General features: G+C 37.6%; 2 protein-coding genes across 2 annotated transcripts; both read left to right on the plus strand.

The window, feature by feature from the left end:
• The first annotated feature begins 309 nt into the window (after window positions 1–309).
• LOC139045519 (uncharacterized) lies at window positions 310–468 on the plus strand. Its single transcript, XM_070512045.1, has one exon. It carries the CDS (start codon window positions 310–312, stop codon window positions 466–468), a length of 159 nt encoding a protein of 52 aa, XP_070368146.1.
• Window positions 464–22,488, plus strand: IFRD1 (interferon related developmental regulator 1). The gene is made up of 12 exons (XM_014849983.3): window positions 464–602; window positions 4,740–4,844; window positions 4,989–5,073; window positions 5,879–6,003; window positions 8,089–8,246; window positions 11,151–11,201; window positions 11,288–11,466; window positions 11,549–11,657; window positions 16,992–17,126; window positions 19,239–19,367; window positions 19,775–19,870; window positions 21,713–22,488. Exons 1-12 carry the CDS (start codon window positions 512–514, stop codon window positions 21,800–21,802), a joined length of 1,353 nt encoding a protein of 450 aa, XP_014705469.3. The 5' UTR covers window positions 464–511; the 3' UTR covers window positions 21,803–22,488.
• The last annotated feature ends 1,294 nt before the right edge of the window (window positions 22,489–23,782 follow it).

The raw sequence follows: 23,782 nt of genomic DNA on the forward strand, positions 1-23,782 counted from the left end.
AGCGCGCTGAAAGGCCTGCTGGGAGGAGCTGGGAGACGACTCCCCCCGCCCCGCGGCCTACTACATTTCCCAGAATTCAGTGCGGCACCGAAGATTCGCTCCCTGCGCGGGACTGGAAGACTTGCGGCATGGGATTGGTAGTCGGCATTCATGGGCCACGCGAAGTGGGACTCGGGTGGGGAGACCTATGCGGATTGGCTAGTGAGAGTTCGAGCCACGCCCACAGATGGTGACGACAGGCGACAGTCTTGCTACTTAAGGCGTCGTGGCCTCGACCGCCCCGCCTTAGCTCCCGCGCTAGAGAGAAACATGTATCGTTTCCGATTACAGCTCTTCACGGGGATTTCTGCTGCCGCCACCGCCCACTCTTACCCCCGCCGCTTCTCGCCTCTCTTGTTAGCCGAAGACTCGCCTTTCAGCCGCCTGCCGCACAGACGCACGAGTAAAAAGTGCAGCTCCATCGGCTGATCCTCACTAAGCTCCGAATTTAGGCGGCACCGGGCGTCCCACGATGCCGAAGAATAAGAAACGGAACACTCCCCACCGCGGTGGCAATGGTGGAGGCGGCTCAGGGGCAGCTGCAGCGACGGCGGCGACAGCGGGTAAGGGAGTATCCTCGCCGCCGGCATCCCGGTTGCCGGCCGGGCTAGCGAGTCTTTTGGTCTTGAGCACCGCGGGAATTGTAGTTTTTTCCCCCAGACGTTTGCGTCTGCGAGCATCCTGGCTTTCCTGGTAAACTACAATTCCCAGCATGCGCTGCGGGCCGTGCCTCGCGCGATGTGGATCTGGCATGCGAGCCGGACTTGGGCGCCGGCCATGGGGACGAATGGGTTCTTGGCCTTGAGAGGGAGTCGCGGTCGGGGTGCCGGGGAGCGGGGCCTGAGAGGAACTTTTGTTAGAGGCCGGTGCTTGCTCTCCAGAGCTCTCCCGGACGGAGGGTGGGGCAGAGCTCGGAGTTGTGTCGGTGCTGTCACTGGTCGCCTTTGACCTCCCGGCTCCAACATGGAGTTCTTGGGAATGCCAAACGTCCGGTGGGTTTGGACCGGCTCTAGCGTCACGCGGCCTCGGCCTTGCGAGGTAGGGCCGGGGTGACGCAAAGGCGCAGGTGTGGCATCCCCTTTAGCTGCCGCCTTGCCCATCCTGCGTGTCCACCTGGCCGGGCGGAGGCATCGGAAACTGTGAGCCACTGTCTCAGCCTGGGCTCTGCTGCCACTCCTGGCTGGCACCTGCGGAAATCCCGAGCCCCCAGCTCCACTGTGACCCGTTGAGGCGACTCCCCCGGGCAGAAACCGCGTTGTCCTTTGTGCTGCATTCTATAGAGTCTCTGCCATGAGCCCGGGATAGGCGGGGGTGGTGAGGAGCTCAGGCTGCAGTTGGCCAAAAGTTAGGTTTTTTGTGTCCTCACTGCAAGGTTGCACCTTTTCCTGGATGGGTAGGTGCTGAACTGAATTAATGATTCTCTGCTACTAACTATATGGTTATGAACAAAGGACTTGAAGCGGAAAGTTCTACGAGACCCGACACTAAACTCTAATCGAGTGTTACAGTAAACTAGGTAAAATCATCTCATTTAGTAATTGTTTTGTTGAAGTTTTGAAGTTAAATATTGGAATATCCTGAGACATTATCACGTCGGAACTACTAGTAGCCATTAGGTATTTGTCAACACCATTGCCAGTGTACCCCCCAGAATGATATTCTTTTGTACATTAGAAAGTCAACAGGCCAGTTTTCTTGTTAAAGATAATTGGAAACTGGCATTTTAAAAAGCTTTCCTATATTTATAGCAGCGCGAAAACTTGTAATCATGTATTAAGTATTTAATAATTGACAATAGGAATGAATTGTTATAAGTGGTGGTTTTTTCGTTTTCTTTATATCGCTCTTTATTTTGATCAAGTGCTCTCGATATGCATGAAATTCATTCTTGATCGAGATGTTAAGTACATAATTAGTGTGTTGTGGCATCTAGTTGCTCTGTGTGAATTGAGGATACCTCTTTCCTTTGCGTCAGCTTTTCCTCATCTGAAGTAAACATGTATTCTGTCTAGAAGGACCTTAGTAATTTTATTCTTCTTTAAGTTTACCTTTTGTTGATGAAGCAAATAATGGAGAAGCAGTAGCTAAAGTCGTTTTGAAAATGGTAACAATGTTACTAATCACCTCCTTGAATCACAAACCTCTATTCCCTTCTGAAGCTTCCAGTCTAGCCTCATTCCTTTCTGGTACTTAGAGAATAACCTCAGAAGGCAGTGGTGGATTGCCTTTGAAGTTTTACATTAAGGCTCATTCGCAGCCTTATTGCTGCTGTCTTTTCTTTCTCAGTAGAAAAGGTTATGTAAAGTATATATATGAATTTTAGCATATGTAAGCAAATGAAAAAGAATTCTTTGATTAGTTTATAAAATTATACATGCTTTGAATATCTTTTGACATTTACACTAGAACTTAACTGCTTGTCTCTGGTAAGTGGAGTATGTGGGTGAGATTTACTTTTTTAAAACCTTAATTTGGTTCCATGTGAATGTATTACTTATTCACTAAATAAATGAATAAATGGTTGTTGAGTATAAGAGATAGAAAATTGTGACAAACTTGCACTTCCCTTATTGGTATTTTTAAATGACATCTAGAAGAAATGGGATTCAAATGAGACCTTCACATGCACAACCAAAAGATAACTAACTTCTCTCTGTCTCTTTAATGAGTTTTCTATTTAAATTCTTTATTTTTTTAAGTTGGGGGAGGGTTCTAGGAAGCTAACCAAATTGACCTCTTATACAGGTGTGCATACTTGTCATAGCTCTTAATTTGAAGAGAGCATTTTTAGGAAAGAACAAAACCTTGTCAGTAAGCCATCCCTCTAAAAAATAAAGACTGTGTGTGTCTAGAGTGCCACCTCATTAATGGTACTGGAGATCACAAGGTGGATGAGTTTGACCTAGATATCAGGTGTTTATACAGGGTTCTTTTCCTTGATTTTTTTTTTTTTAAATCTCTCTTTCTCTTGAGTCTTGGGAAGTCATTGAAACTTAAAGAAGGGAGCTGAGTAAGACTTGCATAGGACATAGTCTTCTTGACCGATTAGAAGTAGGCTGAATATGAAAAATAAAAACCTTAAATCGATTCGTGAATAAATGTTAGTAAAAGTTACTCAAATGATTCTCAGCTATTGCCATGGCTTCAAGTCATGAAAACAAATGAAGATAGATCCAGAAATAGACTATGATGTCATAGATCTTTGTTTATTTCTGTCCTAAGCACTCTGATTAAGAAGTTTTGGGATCTTGGCTTCATTGCTTATTGTTTATGCTTTACTGCTTTGATTGGCACCATTTATTCCCTTTAGGATAGCAAGCAAATTGGTTAGCCCACTTGCTTCCTGTGTTGATTTAAAAATCTGCTAAATTCTCTTCAGTTTTGATTAAAATAAAAACACAACCTGTGTTTAAAAAAAAACCAAGAGCAACAGGCTTAAACTTAGAGGATTTAGAAAAAACTTATTTTAAGATAGTAAATGTCACGAATTTCTTGAACATAGGGGCCTAGTGATATTTGGTGCAGTCTTAGATTTTACTGATAAGGCAGTGGGCTCAGAGGTAACTCAAGGTCACTTTGGGAGTAGAATTTGGGACTTATTTTAAACTCAGTGCTCAGTGTAATTCATAACTAGGCAATCTTTTTATTAATATGAAATTCCTATTAAAAAAAAAAACTGGCCAGAAATGACAGTGACTAGGAATATGGATTTATTCCTTAGGTTACGTGAAGTTGAAAGAAAGATTCTAATTTAAAAAAAAGGAGGCGCTCAGCCTGTTGGCACAGTATTTAAGTTCACGTGCTTTGGCAGCCTGGGGTTCGCTGGTTTGGATCCCGGGCGAGGACCTATGCACTGCTTGTCAAGCCATACTGTGTGGCAGGTGTCCCACGTATAAAGTAGAGGAAGATGGGCACAGATGTTAGCTCAGGGCCCATTTTCCTCAGCAAAAAGAGGATTGGTGGCGGATGTTAGCTCAGGACTAATCTTCCTCCAAAAAAAAAAAAGAGAGTATTTTTTTTAGTGACAGCACTTTTACTAACAACAGTAACACAACATTAGTGATACAACAGTAACACATTTTTTTAAACTGTTGGAAATGTCAGAACCTTTTTTTTAAAGGTAATTTATCTAACTGGCTTTTATGCTATATCAAATGCCAAAGCTTCACTTTTAAGCCTTTTTTTCTCTCAGTTCAAGTTATCTTTAAAACTACCATCTCTTAAAATTCCTCTTCACATAAGACATATATAACCTAGGAACTAACCCATTCACTAGGTAAAGTTTACTAGTTTCCAGTCATTCTTGTTGGAAAATATATTTGTCTTATGGTGTTCTATGACATACTCTATTTTTGGATCTATTTTAATTTTCTTTGTGATTTGAAATCTTGATTTGGAAGTAGTTTTTTCATCTAATACTAGTTTTTATATCATCAAAAACTGGTGCCTTAGGTTAAATGATTGATATATTTCTGAACTTGATGTATATTGTAAATAGTTGGGGCTCTAAAATACATGTTAGGTGAATTGACTTATTTTAGGACTATTTAAATGTGTTCTTTTGTAATATGATCTTTTTTCTTAAATAAGTTTGGGTTTCTATTACTGAATTTCTCTTAAGTAAATTTAAAAATTCCTAAGTTAAATATTTATATATATGGCAACAAAATCATCCACCTCCACCTTCTTTTGCCTAACAGGTGGCCAGCATCGAAATGTTCAACCTTTTAGCGATGAGGATGCATCGATTGAAACAATGAGCCATTGCAGTGGTTACAGTGATCCTTCCAGTTTTGCTGAAGATGGTATGAGTTTTAAGTTTTAATTTGCAGCTTTAGATAAAAAGGATGTTCAGTTGGAGGAATTCTTGTAGCTGAGGTATACTATACTGTTCCTTATCTGCTTTTTTTCTACTTAAATTACGGTGGTTGGTTTAAATTATTCCTTAGGACCAGAAGTCCTTGATGAGGAAGGAACTCAAGAAGACTTAGAGTACAAATTGAAGGGATTTATTGACCTGACGCTGGATAAGAGGTAGGAAATACTGGAAACACTTCGTTCTGGGTGATTCCATCAGCCGCCTTACATATATATAAAATATGTGCAGTTCTCTAACTTAACAGTATGTTTTTCAAAAGCTTGATTTGTTTACTTTGGATGTTTTAATGTTTCTTGTTTCTTTGGACTTGTAATGTGGTTAGGAACATACCACTAGAATTAAATTAATTGACTCAGATTAGTCATTGTTCTAGCATAATAGCACATAACTGTATTTGATTATAATTGAAATGGGTTTGTTGAATTAAAACTTAATCTTCAACTAGGAAGGACAACTAAACTTGGCATTAAGCCTTCTGTCTTCTAATTTTGTTACAGGCCTGAAAAATATCAAAGCTAGATTATTTTCTTACTTCACAGTAGCTCTAGAACTGACTTAAAACATATGGAATTTAAAAGTCCAGAAGATGCAAACAATGAACTCTAGACTTTTGTAGTGTTAAAAACAAATGTGAGTTCACTTAAATATGTAATGTAGGAGAACATGTCTTGTACATTGAAACTATAAAATACTATGTGGTCATTTAAAGTTGTGGTTATTAAACTAATAAGCAGAAAAATGCTGTGGTATATAGCAGCTTAAAAATCTTTTGTGTAATAAAGTGAGTTGTAGAGGAAAATTAAATTATTATTGGAAAATGTTTAGAGCTTGATGACAGTTAGATTAAAAAAATCTTTAAATAGAAAAAATTGAAAGGAAAATAGGTTAAGTTTTTAAAAGTTATTGACGTGTGGTACACTTCAACTGGATTCTCTTTCTCTTACGTTTTGTTTTAAATAGTGCGAAGATAAGACAGGCAGCTCTTGAAGGTATTAAAAATGCACTGGCTTCAAAAATGCTTTATGAATTTGTTCTGGAAAGAAGAATGACTTTAACTGATAGCATTGAACGCTGCCTGAAAAAAGGTAATGTCCTTATTTTTGAGTCACAGGCACAGAACTAAAAGGAATTTGCTAGCTCCTTTGCAGTAACATTTGTTAATGGCACTAGAAGACTGGCTCACTCTTAAAACTTTATAATTGTCAAGGAATATAGCATGCTTATTAAGACTCAAAATCAGACTGGTTGGAAGCTTTGTTTTTGTTTAGGTAATAAACAGCCTGAAACTAGCAAGGATTGGAGTAGATTGTCATCCTTTGGTGTATCGGAAGAGGTGATTGCCATTCTTTGTATATAAGAAAGACTTGAAAGTGTATGTCAGATGTCAACAAAAAGTATCCTACTTTATTTTTCTAAAATTGGAAAAGTATCATAATTATCTGCCTCATTTTCCCTTATACTTATTTAAAACATCAGTCATAGCTGTGGATGACATCATTTTCAGGATATCCTTGGAATATTTGAATTCTAGAACTTGTAATAGAGATTCTGGAATTCATATTGTTAATAATTATAGAACTTCTAAAAAAAAAAGAAACCTTAAAGATTGTCTAGTATTACCAGACTTTTTAGTTTTAGGAACCACCAAAATTAAAAAGATTTTGGGCTATCAGCTTAATTATTTGCCAAGTAAGAACGTTATGACAATAATTACGTTCTATCATTATCACTTTATTAACAAAATATTTCTAACACTAAAAATGTAGGAAGCACACATGCTCCTTTAAATTGAACGAGCTTAGCTTTATGTCCTTGTTTTTCTCCTTTTGCCTGAGGTGAAAGCTTTGTCAGGAATGATTGTTTTGAAATCTTTCATCTAGTCTACCTCTCTCATTGTACAGAGTAAAGAAAGGCCTAGGAAACATGAGACTGGTCTAAGGTTAAATAACTTGTTAGTATAATTGACAGCAGAGCCAACTTTTTTGAAATATTAGAATGGCTTTGTTAAAGGTGTTTACATTGAACCTGTTTCCTGTAAGGTAGTTGGACCAGATGACCTTTAAAAATTCATTCCAACCTGCATATTTTATAAATTTTTAATTTATCAGGTAATAACTGAAGTTCAAAATTTATTCAGACCCTTTGGTATATATGATTCTCAAAAGAGTTAATTTATATTTACCTTGATAGTAATGTAGTTTTTATAGTTTTAAAGAATCCCTTATTTTTATTCATTTATGTTTTGCTGAGGAAGATTCGTCCTGAGCTAACATCTGTGCCAGTCTTCCTCTATTTTGTATGTGGGACGCCACCACAGCATGGTTTGATGAGCAGTGTGTAGGTCCATGCCCAGGATCCGAACCTGTGAACATGGGCCACCAAAGTGGAGCACACCCAACTAGGCCACAGGGCGGCCCCAAGAGGCCCTTGTTTTTAATCTCTTGTTGATTGATGGATTGATTGTGAGGGTGATTGGCCCTGAGCTAACATCTGTTGCCAGTCTTCCTCTTTTTGCTTGAGGAAGATTCTCACTGAGCAAACGTCTGTGCCAATATTCCTCTGTTTCACATGGGATGCTGCCATAGCATGGCTTAATGAGCGGTGCTACGTCTGCGCCTGGGATCTGAACCTGCGAACCTGGGCCACTGAAGTGGAGCATGCAAACTTAACCCACTATGCCACCAGCCCAGGCCCAATCCTTTATTTATTTAAAAAAATTTTTGTGGGGGAACCCTGAAGGTTTAGTTTACCTCATGGGCTGTGTACATCTGAAATGCTTGGGAGGTTAATTCAAGGGCTACTTGAGCACTATTCTACGAGTACATGAAGCATTTGGAAGGTCACACAAGGCTTGAAACACATTATTTTGCTGAACTGTTACAGTATCTCTTAAGATAGGTGTAATCTCCATTTTACAGATGAGGAAATTGGTTTGAGAATAAGAATAATTGAAGATCATTTGGTTAAAAAGTGGTGGATCTAGGATTTGAGTAGGGTCTGTTTCCAGAGTTAACCTCACTAGGTTTATAGCTCATGTGAAAGCCTGGAGCATAGTATGGGTTTCATAAGTTGGAGATGCCGTTTTTAAACAAAACAAATTTGGGAAATTGCTGCCTTAATAAGTCTACTGAAAACAATTTGTCATAGTTGCATCTTGGCTTCTTTTATAGGTAAAAGTGATGAGCAGCGTGCAGCTGCGGCGTTAGCGTCTGTCCTTTGTATTCAGTTGGGCCCTGGAATTGAAAGTGAAGAGGTTTTAAAAACTCTTGGACCGATCTTGAAGAAAATAATTTGTGATGGAACAGCTAGTATCCAGGCGAGGCAAACTGTAAGTATAAGATTTTTAAATTTGTAGATCTATCTAGGCATGACACCCAGACAGTCTGATGAATAATCTAGGAAAGCAGCATTTTTTTAAATAGTGACTTTTTATTAACATTTTACTCTCATTTCTCTTTTAGTTTTAGCAAGCAGACTCAATATGACAATTGTTTTCTTACATAGAGCATCCCAGATGGAGCAAATGTCTACATCTTTGAAATTGAAGATCATATACAGTCATGTGTTGCTTAATGACAGGGATATGTTCTGAGAAATGCATCATTAGGCAGTTTTGTTGTGTGGACATTATCATAGAGTGTACTTACACAAACCTAGATAGTATAGCTGTCTACACATCTAGGCTATACTATTGCATATGCTGCCTGTTGTTGACCGAAACATCTGTTACATGGTGCATGACTGTACTGATAGGAAATACAATATTGTGTTGAGTTATTTAGGGTGACTGAAGGATAATTTTGATTGGAACTTAAAGATATGGTCTAGACAACATTTATTGTTTGGTTACTTTTTATTGGGTGTTTTAGAAACTTTTGGCAGCTGTGGCCTACAAGTCCTTATGAAAAGCTGAATGCTGTAATTTACATGGGTGGATTTGGTAGATGTAGGAAACTCTGATGTGTGAAATGTTCATCTGGTTTTGGGGTTTGGAAAAGCTTCGTTCTCTAATTCATATTTACCCCTTAGAACATTTGACTTTAGATTGTAGGTTTTGGGCTTTTTTTGTTGTTTGTCTTTGGTGTGCTAATAAGTGGTTTAAATGATCACATGCGCGTGAATCTTAATGGAGCTTACGAATCTTAAGAGTCTTAATGGATCTTAATTTAATCTTAGTGGTTTTGAATCTCAAAGCTGTTTTCCTAACAAGAGAACCAGTTCAAGTTTGAAACTTTTTAATACTGATTATTCAAATTAGCTTCCTCATTAGTATTACTTAAGGCAAATGATGTTAATCTTTATATCAGATAAACCCTGAATCCTTGATAAAAGTTTATTTCTCGTTCGTATCACTTTCCATTACAACAAGTTGGCAGGGTCCCTAGGCATCCGTCCTGCAGCTCTGCCCTACTTCTACGCCCTCTCCAAATGGCAGCTGTGGTAGCTAGGTGGGAAGGCGAGAGGACAGAGGCACATCTCTTCTGCAGCGAGTTTCTTGGTCTAACCGCCTGCATGGAATACAGCTTCCCCTGTCTGGCTGTTTCCCCTGGAGGCAAAGAAGTAGGAGTTTGGTGACTTCATAGGAATCTCTGCCCTCCAGTAGTTAGTAATCCTAAAGTATCTAATTAAGATTTTGCTATTTACCTTTCTTTCCCCCCCCTTTTTGGGTAGTTTCATGCAACTTTAGGGGTATTTAAAATGTTCGACAGAAAACACTGTTAGATATTTGGAGCGATCATTTAATTTTGGTTGTGTGTGAATTTGTTGTGGTCATTTAAAGGCATGTTCTTCAAAGCCTTTTTCTTCGTACTTACTCTTGCTATGAATTTTTTTTAAAAAACTTAGCGGCCTTCTGCATATTAGCAGAAGAATCTTTATTAAATGTAGGCAGTTGTAATTTTTAATCTACCATTTCTCTTAGAATAATCAAAAGGAGAAATGTGGTCTTGCTTCTGCTGCTTACTTAGGAGAAAGAAGAGATACAGATTGAAATTTTCCTTTACTGAGAATAATGCTTAGACTGCTTTTTAATTTTAACAATGTCTGATTTTTACCAGGATGAAATAACATAAAATAGTGACACCAAGCAGATTAATATCGCAGGTGTCCTCACAGTACCGGAACAGGACGAGCTGAAACTTGGGCATGTGAATGGTGACTTTAAAGACTTAAGTTTTAGGGGTACTTGGAACACCATGAAGGAATTTTTAGTGACAACATATAGAGAAAAGGGAAATGGAGAATAATAAAATGTCACAAATTTTTATATGATTAATTTGTTAAGAGTAGTGTTCTGAAAATCGATGTTTTTCTGTTTATATTGCAAGCAGATTATTTGCGTATAAATATTGTCTTGAGTCGATTTCATTAGGTAAGCTTTACCTTGATAAACTTGTAGTGTACCCACTTGTTTAGCTTTTTTCCCCCCAACAAAAGGATTCCTGACTTCTTTTCAACATATTCCAAAATAAGTAAAATCTGAGTTAATGAGATCCTTCTTTAGGTGGAAAGTTTGAGAACAGTTATTTAAATTTTATGAGATTTCTCCTCCTGTTTGCTCATTTTTTGGAAGCTAATTTTTTTGGGGAATTGTCATAGTAGAGTTTACGTGTAAGCAAATGAATATACAGTCATGCGCTGCATAATGGCGTTTTGGTTGATGACGGGCTACATATATGGTAGTTGTCCCATTAGGGTAGTACCATATAGCCTAGGTGTGCAGTAGGCTATACCATCTAGGTTTGTGTAAGTATGCTCTATGATGATCGCACAGTGACGAAAGCACCAGTGACACATTTCTCAGAACATATCCCTGTCGTTAAGCAATGCATAAACTGTAAGTGGTTTTAAAAGCTTAAAAACCTATGGCAAACTTAATGTGTTTTAAAGACTTTTAATAGAATAGGTTTCTTCATCACAAATGTCCAAACTTAATTTCTGACTTTGAGTTGGAGTTGAAGTTTGAAATGATCTGCTAGGTTAATGAAGGCAGACCCGAGAGAAATGGAATAACTTTCCTAAAGTTGTACTCTGATTTTGGTAGCAGAGTGTGTGCTAAGACCCACTTCCCTTGAGTCTTGATCCTATGTTCCCTCTCTCTTTTTATACTATGCTTGGGACCTAATGTAGTTATGTAGTTGAGAAAATTTTCACATTGAACTGTAGAAGCAGCAAGATATAAATTAATAAGAAAATGACAAACATTAATATCTGAATTTGCTTTTTTTTTTAGTGCGCAACTTGCTTTGGTGTTTGCTCTTTTATTGCCACAGATGACATTACTGTAAGTAGAAGACCTTTGACTCTAGTTATTTGCACATTTCTAATTTAAGAGGGTAATTTCATATCCTTATCTTATTCATATATTAGGAGCTGTATTCAACTCTGGAATGTTTGGAAAATATCTTCACCAAGTCCTATCTCAAAGAGAAAAATACTAATGTTGTTTGCAGCACCCCTAATACAGTGCTTCATATTAGCTCACTTCTCGCATGGACATTATTACTGACCATATGCCCAATTAATGAAGTGAAGAAAAAGCTTGAGATGTATGTATGTTTAGTTTCACATTTTATAAAAACATTTCTTGACATCGTTGTGTTCACATAGTAATGACTAACTATTTTCTAGGCATTTCCATAAACTTCCAAGCCTCCTCTCTTCTGATGATGTAAACATGAGAATAGCTGCTGGTGAATCTTTGGCACTTCTCTTTGAATTGGCCAGAGGAATGGATAGTGTAAGTATCTGATGAGTAGAGGAAAAAGCTTGTGTCACAAGTACCATTGTTCTTTCATTACCTTCACAGTTAGGAATTGGGTGATAACTTTGGAGCATGGCCAGCTTGAGAACCAAGTGATTAATTGCCCTGCTTCTTGGCAGTGGTGTTGTAATACTTTTTAGAACATAAACCAATAAGGGCTGGTTAGAGCAACATTTGAGTGAAGTTCATTACACTTAATTGTTGCTCTGTATAAAACTGAAGTTTAGGGATGCACTCTACTACCCATGGAGAGAGTTGTGTCTAGTATAGTTTCTGTGAAGGTACTTGGTTTTCTCAGCCAAGGGACACATGAAGGTAATTCAGGCATGGATGCTTTATAATAAATGTCAGACAAATGGATGAATTATTAAGTCGGCATAGATTTGGGATCAGATGAATTTAGTCATCGTTTAATTTCTCTAGGTCAAAGACAGAAGTAAATATGGCCCTTTAGATGAGATGTGCTTAGCAGTTGTTCATTGTGTTCAGTGCTCCTGGATATTCATTACCACCATTTGGCTTTTTGAGTTTGTGATAGGTAACCTGCTGTCCTGCTAGTGTTCCAGGTTTAGGACTGAAAGTCCTGTGTTCTAGGAGACCTCTCAGGCATTTGGTTACCCTGGTTTGTGACCTCTATTGTGAACCTTGGGTTATTTACTAGGTGCTTTTTAATTTAAGGAGAAAGATTGTATTTCCAGAATGAAACTTTTTGTGCTATTAAAGAAGTTATTTGACAGTGAATAATTTCAGATAGGATTAATACATGTTGTGGGTTGCTTTAGTCCATCACATTCCATTCTAGGCCTGTGTTTAAATGCAGTTTAAATTATGCATGTTGAATTTGCTTGTTTAAATTTGTGTAAACATAAATATGTTACCACCCACATATCTTATGTTCTCTGGCTTAATAAATTACATGAGATAGTCAGGAGAACTCATCCAAACGTGTTAAATTTGACCTAAGTTCTTGACAAGGATAAAAATGAACCTGGTTATAAAAACGGAACCTAGTGTTTTGTTTGCTGTTTTTGTTGAGTAAATAAACTTTTTGAAAGGAGTGAGTGTGTGGTGGTGGTGGTGGCGATTAAATCAGGTGTTGATGAATACATAGGTTGATTAAAATTAGAGTTTGTAGCAAACGTGGCATTGAATTATTTGGAGCCTTTTGCTAACATAATTATTTTGTGATGTTATTAACCTGGAAATCTAGCAGTATGATGAATTCTGCCTGGGAGACTTAGAAAAAAACTTCTGAAGAGCTGACTTTTAGGTTGAGTTTTTAGGAATGAGTTGGTGAAATATTAGTAAAAGCTATTTGTTCAAAGTTAACCCGAGGAATTAGTAATCCTTGAGAGCTCTCTTAGTTTACTAGGCGTGTTTGCCATATAACCAAGTAGATAAGAGTACACTCTGTAGCCGCACTGCCTAAGTTCAGATCTCTCTTCTGCCCTTACTAGTTGGGTGATGTTGGGTGACTTCTTATTCCTTAGTATCCTTATCTTTAAAATGGAGAAAGTAATAGTAACTACCTCGTAGGGTTGTTGAGAATGCATGGCGGGTACAGTATAAATAGTAGCTGTTACTGTACAGTCATGTGTTGCTTAACAATGGGGATATGTTCTGAGAAATGTGTGCTTAGGGGATTTCGTCATGCAAACATCATAGAATGTACTGAAGGGATCAAAATTTGCCCCCTCACAATGTGTCTCTTTAACGTGAGGATTATTTTAGGCTGATTATTTTTATTTATTTATTTCCTTTTTCATGAGGAAGATTGCCCCTGAGCTAACGTCTTTTGCCAATCTTCCTCTTTTTGCACGAGGAAGATTGTCCCTGAGCTAGCATCTGTGCCAGTTCTCTATTTTGTATATGGGACACTGCCACAACATGGTTTGATAAGTGGTGTGTAGGTCCACGCCCAGGATCCAAACCTGTGAACCTTGGCTGCTGAAGTGGAGCACACGAACTTAACTACTACGCCACTGGGCTGGCCCCTAGGCTGATTGTTTTTATTTATTTATTTTTTTAAAGATTTTATTTTTCCTTTTTCTCCCCAAAGCCCCCTAGTACATAGTTGCATATATTTTAGTTGTGGGTCCTTCTAGGTGTGGTACGGGGGATGCTGCCTCAGCATAGCATGATGAGCAGTGCCATGTCCGTGCCCAGGATTCGAATCTGTGAAACCCTGGGCCGCTGAAGCAAAGCCTGCAAACTTAACCACTTGGCCACAGGGCCTAGGCTGATTATTTTTAAGGAACAAAAGACTCAAAGTTTTTCTTGTTACCTCCCCCTGAACTGCCTGAAAGAATTCAGATAAAAAACCTGTCTTAGGAAGTGACATATCACCTTACCATAACATAAACTAGGTGGTAGGCAGGGAAGAACCTAGCAGAGCCTGTTTGTTTGGCTCCCCTCTGTGTTCTGTTTCTGAGTGGCCAAACATCTGCTCCTTTTTGCTTGCCTGTGAATTGCCTTCCCTCCTCTTGAAGTCCCCGACTCTTCTCACCCCCGACATTTTCTTTTTGTCGTTAGCTGAGAATGGTATTTAAAGTGAGGGCTTTGGCTATTTTGGAGAGTTAACTCGATTTTCTTGGGTTTCTCCCATGTATACATTAAACTGTTGTTTTTCTCCTGTTAATCTATCACGTGTCAATTTAATTCTTAGATCAGTCAGAAGAACCTAGAAGGGTAGAAGAAAATTTCTTCCTCCCCTACAAACCTAGATGGTATAGCTTACTACACACCTAAGCTGTGTGCTATTATCTCAGGGGACTACCATCGTATATGTGGTCTGTCATTGACCAAAATGTTGTTAAGGCAGTGCATGACTAATTGTTAATTGAATTGAGTATTACCCCGCTCTTTGGCAGTATTCTAGTAGTAGCTTTTTAGGAGCTCTCTTGGGTGAATTAAAATAAGACAAAGCCTATCTAGTAGGCAGAATTACAGATCTTGGGGCCACATGATGTGTTTACTCAGGAAGATAGACCAAAATACAGTACAGTCTGACCTTCTCTAATTCTCCCTATTCCATCTCCCACCTAACCTGACAGGGGAAGTGCTGTAGGAGAGAGAGAGACACACACAGACAGACAAACAAACATGCATCTTGTGTGATAATGCTTATTTTCTTTTTATTTTTGATAAGAGTTAAGATGTGTTTGTACCTCCAGGGGCCCTTCTCTATTTGTCCCTGAGTGTGCAGGTCTTCTGAGTACAGTTGTACAGTCATACATTGCTTAGCTAGGGGGATGCGTTCTGAGAAATGTGTTATCAGGCAGTGTCATTGTTGTGTGAACATCATAAAGTGTACTTACGCAAGCCTAGATGGTATAGCCTGTGCTGTACGGTATTAACCTATGGGACCACCGTCATACGTGTGGCCTGTGCTTGACCAAAGTGTCGTTTTGCAGCACCCAACTATAGGTTATCCTAGACTCCAATAAATTGCTTTTGGATGCTATTTATGGACTATTTTTGTTATATTTACATTTTCTTTCTTTTTAATGCACTGCTCATTTTATGGAGACATTTCTCTAAGATATTAACATTTTTCCAAGTTGGTGCTGTGTTGAATTCAGTGATTCAGACTATAAAACTACATTGAGTTTTATTGATTGCTGAGCTCACTTAGAGCAGATTTCTCAGCCTCAGGACTGTTGATATACTGGTCTGGATAATTTTTTGTTGTTGGAAAGGGGCGCTGTCTTGTGCATTTTAGGGTGTTTAGCAGCATCCCTGGCCACGTACCCACTAGATGCCAGTAGCAACTTCTACCCTGGATGTGACAACCAAAAACTGTCTCCAGACATAGCCAAATGTTCCCTGGGAGGTAAGATTGTTGAGAACCATTGGCAGTGGTTCCCAGTTCTTAGAACAAATTAAGGTAATGTGTAGAGTTTTCTTAATTTTTGGTTTATTTGTCCACATGTATTTTTAAATCTTCCATACTTTTTTTTTTTTGTAAAAGAACAAGTAGCCAATGAAACGAGTAGGAAACTGCCAGTGCTTGAATGTACTTGTTTCTACAAGTACAACTCTTCCCATCCTGTTATGATGGAATCAGATTGATTGGAATTTAAATATAGAGATCAACATAACTTTGATCTGTTTTACGTACCTTATCAGCTTTGATAATTGCTATTCTAGATGCAAATCTTAAAGAGGGTTGTCTCCAGCTAACTCAGACATAGGAGGTTGAATTGGAACATTTAAAGAAAACATTCATTAGGACAATTAATAATAAACAATGTAAAATATTGACAGTAAGGAAATATTTGTGTATTTGAAGTTAGAATATCTGTTGTGTTAATTTCAAGCTTATTTTCCACAAGTATAATAATCTTTTTTATTTTAGACATTAAAAAAATACATTTATATTTTTTGAGATTAAACAGTTATATATAAAATTTGAAGAATGCCCAGAATAAGAGCTGCTTATTTTAATAGAATAAGTTAGATGATTATTACCACTAGTGCAAAAAATGTTAAACAGGCACTAATACCTAGAATTGGAAGTTGTTCAACCTTCTGGCTTCTATAAGTGTCTACTTTAGTTTTGGTCAGCTAAATAACTTTGAATCACTTTTAGTTTTTAATATGGTTGTCAAATGTAGTTAGGGAATAAAAGTACCCAAAATAAAGAAACTTCATGAAAATATAGCCACTTAAACTGTTACAAGAAGCCCATAGTCAACTCAAGGTAATAGCAAACAGTAATGTATTTTGTGGCTTTCCTCCAAAAGGGATTTAAAAATCTCCCTACCTTAAATAATTTAATCACCCAATTTGTGCGCCTGATGTAAATGCTTTATTGCTTATTTGAAATATGGCCAGTAAATTAGAAATTAGTTACTTTAAAAAGCATTACTAATAGCTTGTACTTTTGGAATTAGAATGTTTGGAATTCTGGGAATGTGTGCTTTGGGGAGCCAAATAATAGAAGATATATTGATGTATGCGTATCTGACTTGCACTGAACTTCTTTGAAATTTCAGTAATGTCTTGAATACAGTAGGAGCACAATAAGCATTTGTTGACTGCATCTGGATATACTTGGAAGGGGAATTTAATTGTTTGGTGAAAGTATATCATCTTATAGTCAGCATTTCTGGATTAAATTTTTGCATGATAATATAAATGTGATTATGTATGCGTGTGTGCCAAGGTCTCTAAACAGCTCAAAGATTTATCCTGCTCTGTGCAGTGCTGCTGGATAGTTTCCAAGGTGGACTGTTCTTTGTTAGCTCTAGAAGCGGTTGGGGGAAAAAAAAAATAAAAAAGTAAACCAAATTGTTTTTTCCTGAGCAGGACTTTTTTTACGAAGACATGGAATCTTTGACTCAGATACTTAGGGCTTTGGCTACAGATGGAAATAAGCACCGGGCCAAAGTGGACAAGAGAAAGCAGCGATCGGTGTTCAGAGACATCCTGAGGGCGGTGGAGGTAGGCCTCTTGATGCTGTATTGGCTACTCATTTTGAAATTGGATTGTTTCATGCTGTACTTGACAACTGGCTCGTTTTGTTGATTGAACTTACAATTTCCTAATTTTAAGACTCAGTGGATTTTTACCAACATAAATGAAGACTTTTTTTTTAAACAAGGGAAAATTTAATTCTAATGTATAATTTTTGAGTTAAAAAAATCAGAAAGAGTCATAATGACGGAAATGTATTTCACCTTGGTGTATTTGCCATCGCTTAAGCAATGGTGCTTGCTTAGCACATATGTACTTAGTATAGTGTTTTTTGTGAATAGTAAATTATTGCTTACTCCTCAGTACCTTTAAGCAAAGACCTTTGTGATCTCCCCGGGAAAGAATAGGAAGTGAAGAAGTGGAGATAGTGTGTCTTGACTATTCTTTTAAAAAATGTACTGTAATGGGAAGAGGAAGAGAGTTGATCTTTAGATTGTGGCAGAGTTTGTTATTTTGTTTTGTTTTAGAAGCTCAAGATAGTTTATGCGAGAAGGAACCAATGAAGAAAGGAGCATTTGGAATAGAAGTGAAAGATTGGGAGTATGATGTGGTTAAAGAATAATGATTAGCCTTGAACTGGGGAGGAGAGTCTGTCTATCTGATTTAGGAGACAGGAATAGGTAAGGATGCAAATGAGTCTATAGAGAGTTCTTTCCTGCTGTCTCAGTGTTTCCTGAAATAAGGCTTAAATTATAGAATCTTACTCTTTTTTTTTGAGCTGCTGTAACAGATCAGGCAATGGATATGCTTTTCACGCATGCTCTATCTTACACCTCTAATAACCCTATGTGATATAGGTATAGATTAGCCACATTTTATAGACAAGGGGGCAGATCCAAAGAGGTTAAATTACTTGCCAAAGTCACAAGCCAGTGAGTAACACACCCATGTAAGTCTAGAGTTCTCATTCTTTACTACTACATTGTATGCTATGTCTGCTGAAAGAAAAGGGGGCTCGGTAGATGTGGGGAAGGCGATTGGAGTGGTCCCTACGCCCATCAAGCTCCGTCCCCTTCTTTCTCCTATCTTTGTTGCTATCAGCTGTTCCCTTCCTTGTTAGTCTTCCATATTCATGATTCGTCAAAGAATGGAACAGCCATTTTTTTTTCATCTCAAATTCTGTCACCATTCTGGATGACTTCTCTGTCCATTTGGAAAGTCCTATGCTATGTTTGTGTCAGTGGCCTTTACTTCCATTTCACTGGGGCCTACCTCCCATAGTTATGCTTTAGAAATTGTCTTCTGGCAAAATTGTTTCATCTCTGAAATCTTAAACTGAGATATTACCTCTCGTTTTCTTCATAAGCCTGTTCTTAGACCCTCAGAGCCCTCTGCTTGTTGGCCCTCTGCTTTTTGGTTGGTCTGTTAACCCATTTGTCTTCTCTTCCTTTCCTAGATCCCTACTGGCCCTCAGGTCCACCACTGGCTTGTTGGGGGCATTTTGTATTTCTCTCTTTTTTTCTTTTCTTTTTTTTTTTTTGAGGAAGATTAGCCCTGAGCTAACTACTGCCAATCCTCCTCTTTTTGCTGAGGAAGACTGGCCCTGAGCTAACATCCATGCCCATCTTCCTCTACTTTATACATGAGACGCCTACCACAGCATGGCTTTTGCTAAGCCATGCCATGTCCACACCCAGGATCTGAACCAGTGAACCCCGGGCTGCTGAGAAGCAGAACGTGCGAACTTAACTGCTCTGCCACTGGGCTGGCCGTGGCATTTTGTCTTTCTGACTTGTCCTGCAACCTTCTCTGTCTCCTCATCCCACCCCTCAGTCCTAGACCAGTACACATAGCTGACTTTTCTCAAGTTTGTTGAGTGCTATCAAAATTTAAAAACATTCACAGCACTATGGTTTTGCCATTAATATTTCCCCAGTCCAAGTTGTGCCTTAAAGTCTACCACAACTCTATATAGGTTAGTACTTTTTACTCTGTTCACATTCAGAGATGGAGGTATCCATTTAAACCATATTGTCCACTTATCTTCACATGTATATGTCTATTTAGAAACTGTATTTATGTAGGATCTCTTTAGGCCATTTTAGGTCCTCTTATAATTTTGTTTCTTCTGTTGGTTAGGAACGGGATTTTCCAACAGAAACTGTTAAATTTGGTCCTGAACGCATGTATATTGATTGTTGGGTCAAAAAACATACCTATGACACCTTTAAGGAGGTTCTTGGATCGGGGATGCAGTACCACTTGCAGGTGAGTGGGTGACCTCCTTTCTATATGTTTGCTTTTGAATTAGGGAACGGTTTTGAATGTAGCTCGCTTAATTGGCTTTTGAAGTTAGTTAAATATACAGAATGCTCTCCAGATGATACAAAACAGTAAGTTCATTTTTGAAATTAAAATTGAATAAATATGAACCTTTTTTTTGTATTGAATGTCTAGTGGAGCACTATTGATATCTTTGTATGAAAGCAAATCGTTTGACGTAGCTTTCTTGGATTCAAGGTATTGGAATACAATTTGGTCTTGTGAGAAACAGAAAATAAGTGACCTAAGTTCATATTTATAAGCTCCACATAACTTCTAATCAGATTTTACTTTATGTAATAAAAAAGAGCTGATACTTAATACTGAGCCTGTTATCTTTTCCTTTACCTAAGTCAAATGAATTTCTTCGCAATGTATTTGAACTTGGACCCCCGGTGATGCTTGATGCTGCAATGCTTAAAACAATGAAGATTTCTCGTTTTGAAAGGGTAGGTTTTATTTTGTTTTCAGCAGAACTGAATGCACCAAGGAAAAGCAGAGCCAGAGCTTTGATTCCGTCAGGTGACCAGTAGTCAGCAGCGTCTGTGGGGTTTTACTTCTTCATGATTCCATCATAGAATAGCTGTACTGCAAGTGTAGAAGCTTTACTGCCCTTCTAGTGGGGGAGTTTAATGAAAACTTTTTACACATAATTCTGTTATCTTAACATAGAAACTGTTTTCACGTTTTGTTTTATTTTATTCTATGAAGTTTTATAATTAGGAATAAAAATTTACACCGTGCTTCTTTGGTACCAGATAACAATCTGCTTAGTGAGTACCAGACTCATTTTACAAATGAGGAAACTGAAGTGCTCAGAGAGTTTGCCTCATTAAATAGTAAATAATGTTATTTTCACTTAACATTCCAAAATTCCTTAATTGCATTTTTATTTGTTTAGTGAAGTAAAATTCACAGAATATAAACTATTTTAAAGTGTACAATTCAGTGATGTTTAGTATGTTCACAGTGTTGTACAACCATCACCTCTTAACTAGTTCCAAAACATTTCATCACGTCAGAAGGAAATTTATAGCCATTAAGCAGTCTCTCCCCATCTCCCTCCTCCCCCTGGCTGCTAGCAACCACTAATGTGCTTTCTGTCTCTGGATGTACCTGTGCTGGGTATTTCATAGAAATAGAATCATCTAACATGTGGCCTCTTGTGTCTGGCTTTCTTCACCTAGCATAATGTTGCTGAGGTTCTTGCATATTGTAGCAGGTGTCAGTACTGCAGTCATTTTTGTGGCTAAGATTCCCTTTTACGGATAGACCACATGTTTATCCATTCATCAATTGATGGACATTTAGGTTGTTTCCACTTTTTGCCCCCTTGTGAATGGTTCTACTACGAACATTTGTGTACAAGTGTTTGTTAGAGTACCTGTTTTCACTTTTTTTAGGTGTATACTTAGGAATTGGAATTGCTAGGTCATATGGTAATTTTATGTTTAACTTTTTAAGGAACTATCAAACTCTTTTCTACAGCATCTGCACCCTTTTATATTCCCACCAGCGGTGTATGAGGGTTCCAATTTCTACATCCTTACCAACACTTATTATTCTCTGTTTTTTTTTTTATTTTAAATTAGAGCCATCTTAGTGGGCATGAAGTGCTTAATTAGATGTTTATAGGATCTTTAAATTTAATCATTTTTATGGCCACATAATTGATTGTCGGGTTTTTAGTAAATATTAATATTCTTACATACCTTTCTCTTTTGAATTATTTTTTGGAAGAAATCCTTGCATGGGAGTATGGGGCTGGATTATGACTTTTGGATATGTATTGCCAAATTACCTTCTAGAGGTGTTCTATCATTTTTAATTGTTTCCAGCAATGAGTGAAAGCATGTAGCTAATACACACATATTTGACAGCATTGAGTTTTATAATTTTAAAAATTTGTTAATTTAATTGGTATTAAAATGGAACCTCATTGTATTTTTCCTTATTTTAGTTTACAGTATGGTTGGACATTTTATTCACATTAGTCCATGATTTGTCTTCTCCTTGATCAGATTAAATGTTCATATATTTTTTTCACTGGTATTTTCTTGGTATTTTACGTATTTGGTTAGTACTTTTCTTAATATAGCTAGCCATTAACTATTATATGTGTTAATTTTCCCACTTGTTCATTTTGTGTGTGAGTTTTATAAACATTTAAAATATTTATAGGGCTGAATTAGTTCATTTCTTTCCTTTGTGATTTGTATTTATAATTTTTTATAATTTTATGAGAATGTCTTAAGCCTTGGTGACTCACATATATTTTCCTTTTGTTTTAGCACTTATATAATTCTGCAGCCTTCAAAGCTCGAACAAAAGCTCGAAGCAAATGTCGAGATAAGAGAGCAGATGTTGGAGAATTCTTCTAGATTTTCAGCACTTGAAGACTACTTTCTAATTTCTAATTTTTTCCCTTTTTTTTTTGTAACTTTCAATGTATTTAAACTCTAGAGGCAGTTTTTATCTTGGGTCAACATAGGTTTTGTAGCAGAGGTTATATTACTTATAATTTAATGTACAGTGTTGCAAATGGTGAATTCTGATTATTGAATAGTCTCTGAATATAATCTGTAAACATGAATAAAGTATTTGTAGTGTTTGGTCATTTTCTGTTATGAAGAGAGCAGAAATTGGAGATTTCACATGATTTCAGGAAGAGAAAAAACTCTTGGCCAAGGTTAAAATTTCTTATGCTGTAGTTGTCAGAAATATTGATTGTAATAATATAGATATACAAGGTATTTAACTTAAAATCTTAGACAAATGAGTTTTGGATACAATTTTGGGAGATGGTTCTTCTGGAAATGCTGCTATATTTTTAATTTCAAATGAAACCTAATAATTTTAATTTTGTCACTGGGATCAACAAAGGGAATCGTACCGTGAGACCTTACAGCTGCGCTTAAGTGCAGTCCAGCTATTGGGAGTTCATGATGAGTTAGCATATGCCAGAAAGGGTGCTAACCTTGACCTCTGAGGGCAGTAACACTAGTTTTATCTGCTGTGTAAGACCTTGTACTCTTTATTTTGAAATAAAAATCTTTTCACACTAAAAGTGCTTCTTTTCTAATAGAATAAACAGTATTTATAGGTTTGAGGTACAGAGCTCAAAATGACCAAGCCAGGTAGGGAGAGAGTGAGACAAAACGTACTTTTGTATATTTGGAAACATGAAAATAGATGAAAAAAATGAAGCAATGTATCATTGGGATTCCAGCTAATGACTTTTAAGACTACTGCTGCTTGGATACCCATGTGAGGTGATTTTTCACTTTATGAAATGCATTTTGAAAATGTATTCGGATTTTATTGTTAAACTATATGAAAATGACATTGCACAGGCAACATCTGCAGTTTAGAATTCATAGACTTATTTCTTTGACGTTAGTGCAGAAAACAGTGATAAGAGGCATGAGGGTTGGAGAAGCTTGTACACTGTAGAGAAGTACCAAAATCACCAGAGGTGTTTTTTTCCAAGCTAGCGTTCTTCCTCTCCCCCTTCCCCAACAGCAGCTGGAAGGTCTGATGTGCCCTCTAGTTGAAAATCATTGGCTGGCTATAGAGTCCCTGCTGGGAGTGTGAGTTCTATCCTCAGATGCAGTGCAGTGGAAAATTCATTGGGAATCTAGAACTTGGGTTCCCCAGTTGTCACTTAGTCATATCCAAGTAGGTTAGAACTCACAGGAAAGAGATTGCATGGTGTTTTTTTCTAGATTTTAAATTTCATATATGCCTACATATTTTTAAATAAAAATGAGTTTTTATTGAAGTGATATGTATACATACTTTAATAGTATTTCAAGTCTTATAAGGAAAAGAGCTCCCTGCTCCATTCTTTCCCATTTCTCAGGCCCATCCCAGGAAGCATTTCAGCCTTTAGGTTTTTTCCTAGTACTTTGGTTTCTGGTTTCTAATACGCTTCTACACGTAGTTACTTTTAGACATCTGACAATTTCCTATTTGATAGGTGAAAATTTCTGCCTTTTTACTTTTCCTCATTCTCCCAGTGCATCATTGTTTGCGTCATAGTGAGCATATTTCCATGTTCATTACTGAGCTAGATAGTTACTGTGCGTACATTTCTATTCTCAGAAGATTTTATCGTAGTTTTACATACACATCACTAAATCTTCCAGATCAGTCCCAAATTAATGTATAAAACTCTTCTTGAATCTGTTTTCCACATGCTCAAAGTCCAGCAGAACGCTTGTTTCTTGTTTCCGTCTGGACTAATTTCTCTCTCATCCTAGTATACAACTGTTTCCCGAAACTTTGGCATCCTGGGATTTGTTGTCTTCTCTTTAGGGTTGGATGTCACATTTCCAGGACCCCATGTCTTCAATATTAGA

This window comes from Equus asinus, chromosome 1 (assembly GCF_041296235.1).
Source record: "Equus asinus isolate D_3611 breed Donkey chromosome 1, EquAss-T2T_v2, whole genome shotgun sequence".
In the NCBI taxonomy this organism is placed as follows: Eukaryota; Metazoa; Chordata; class Mammalia; order Perissodactyla; family Equidae; genus Equus; species Equus asinus.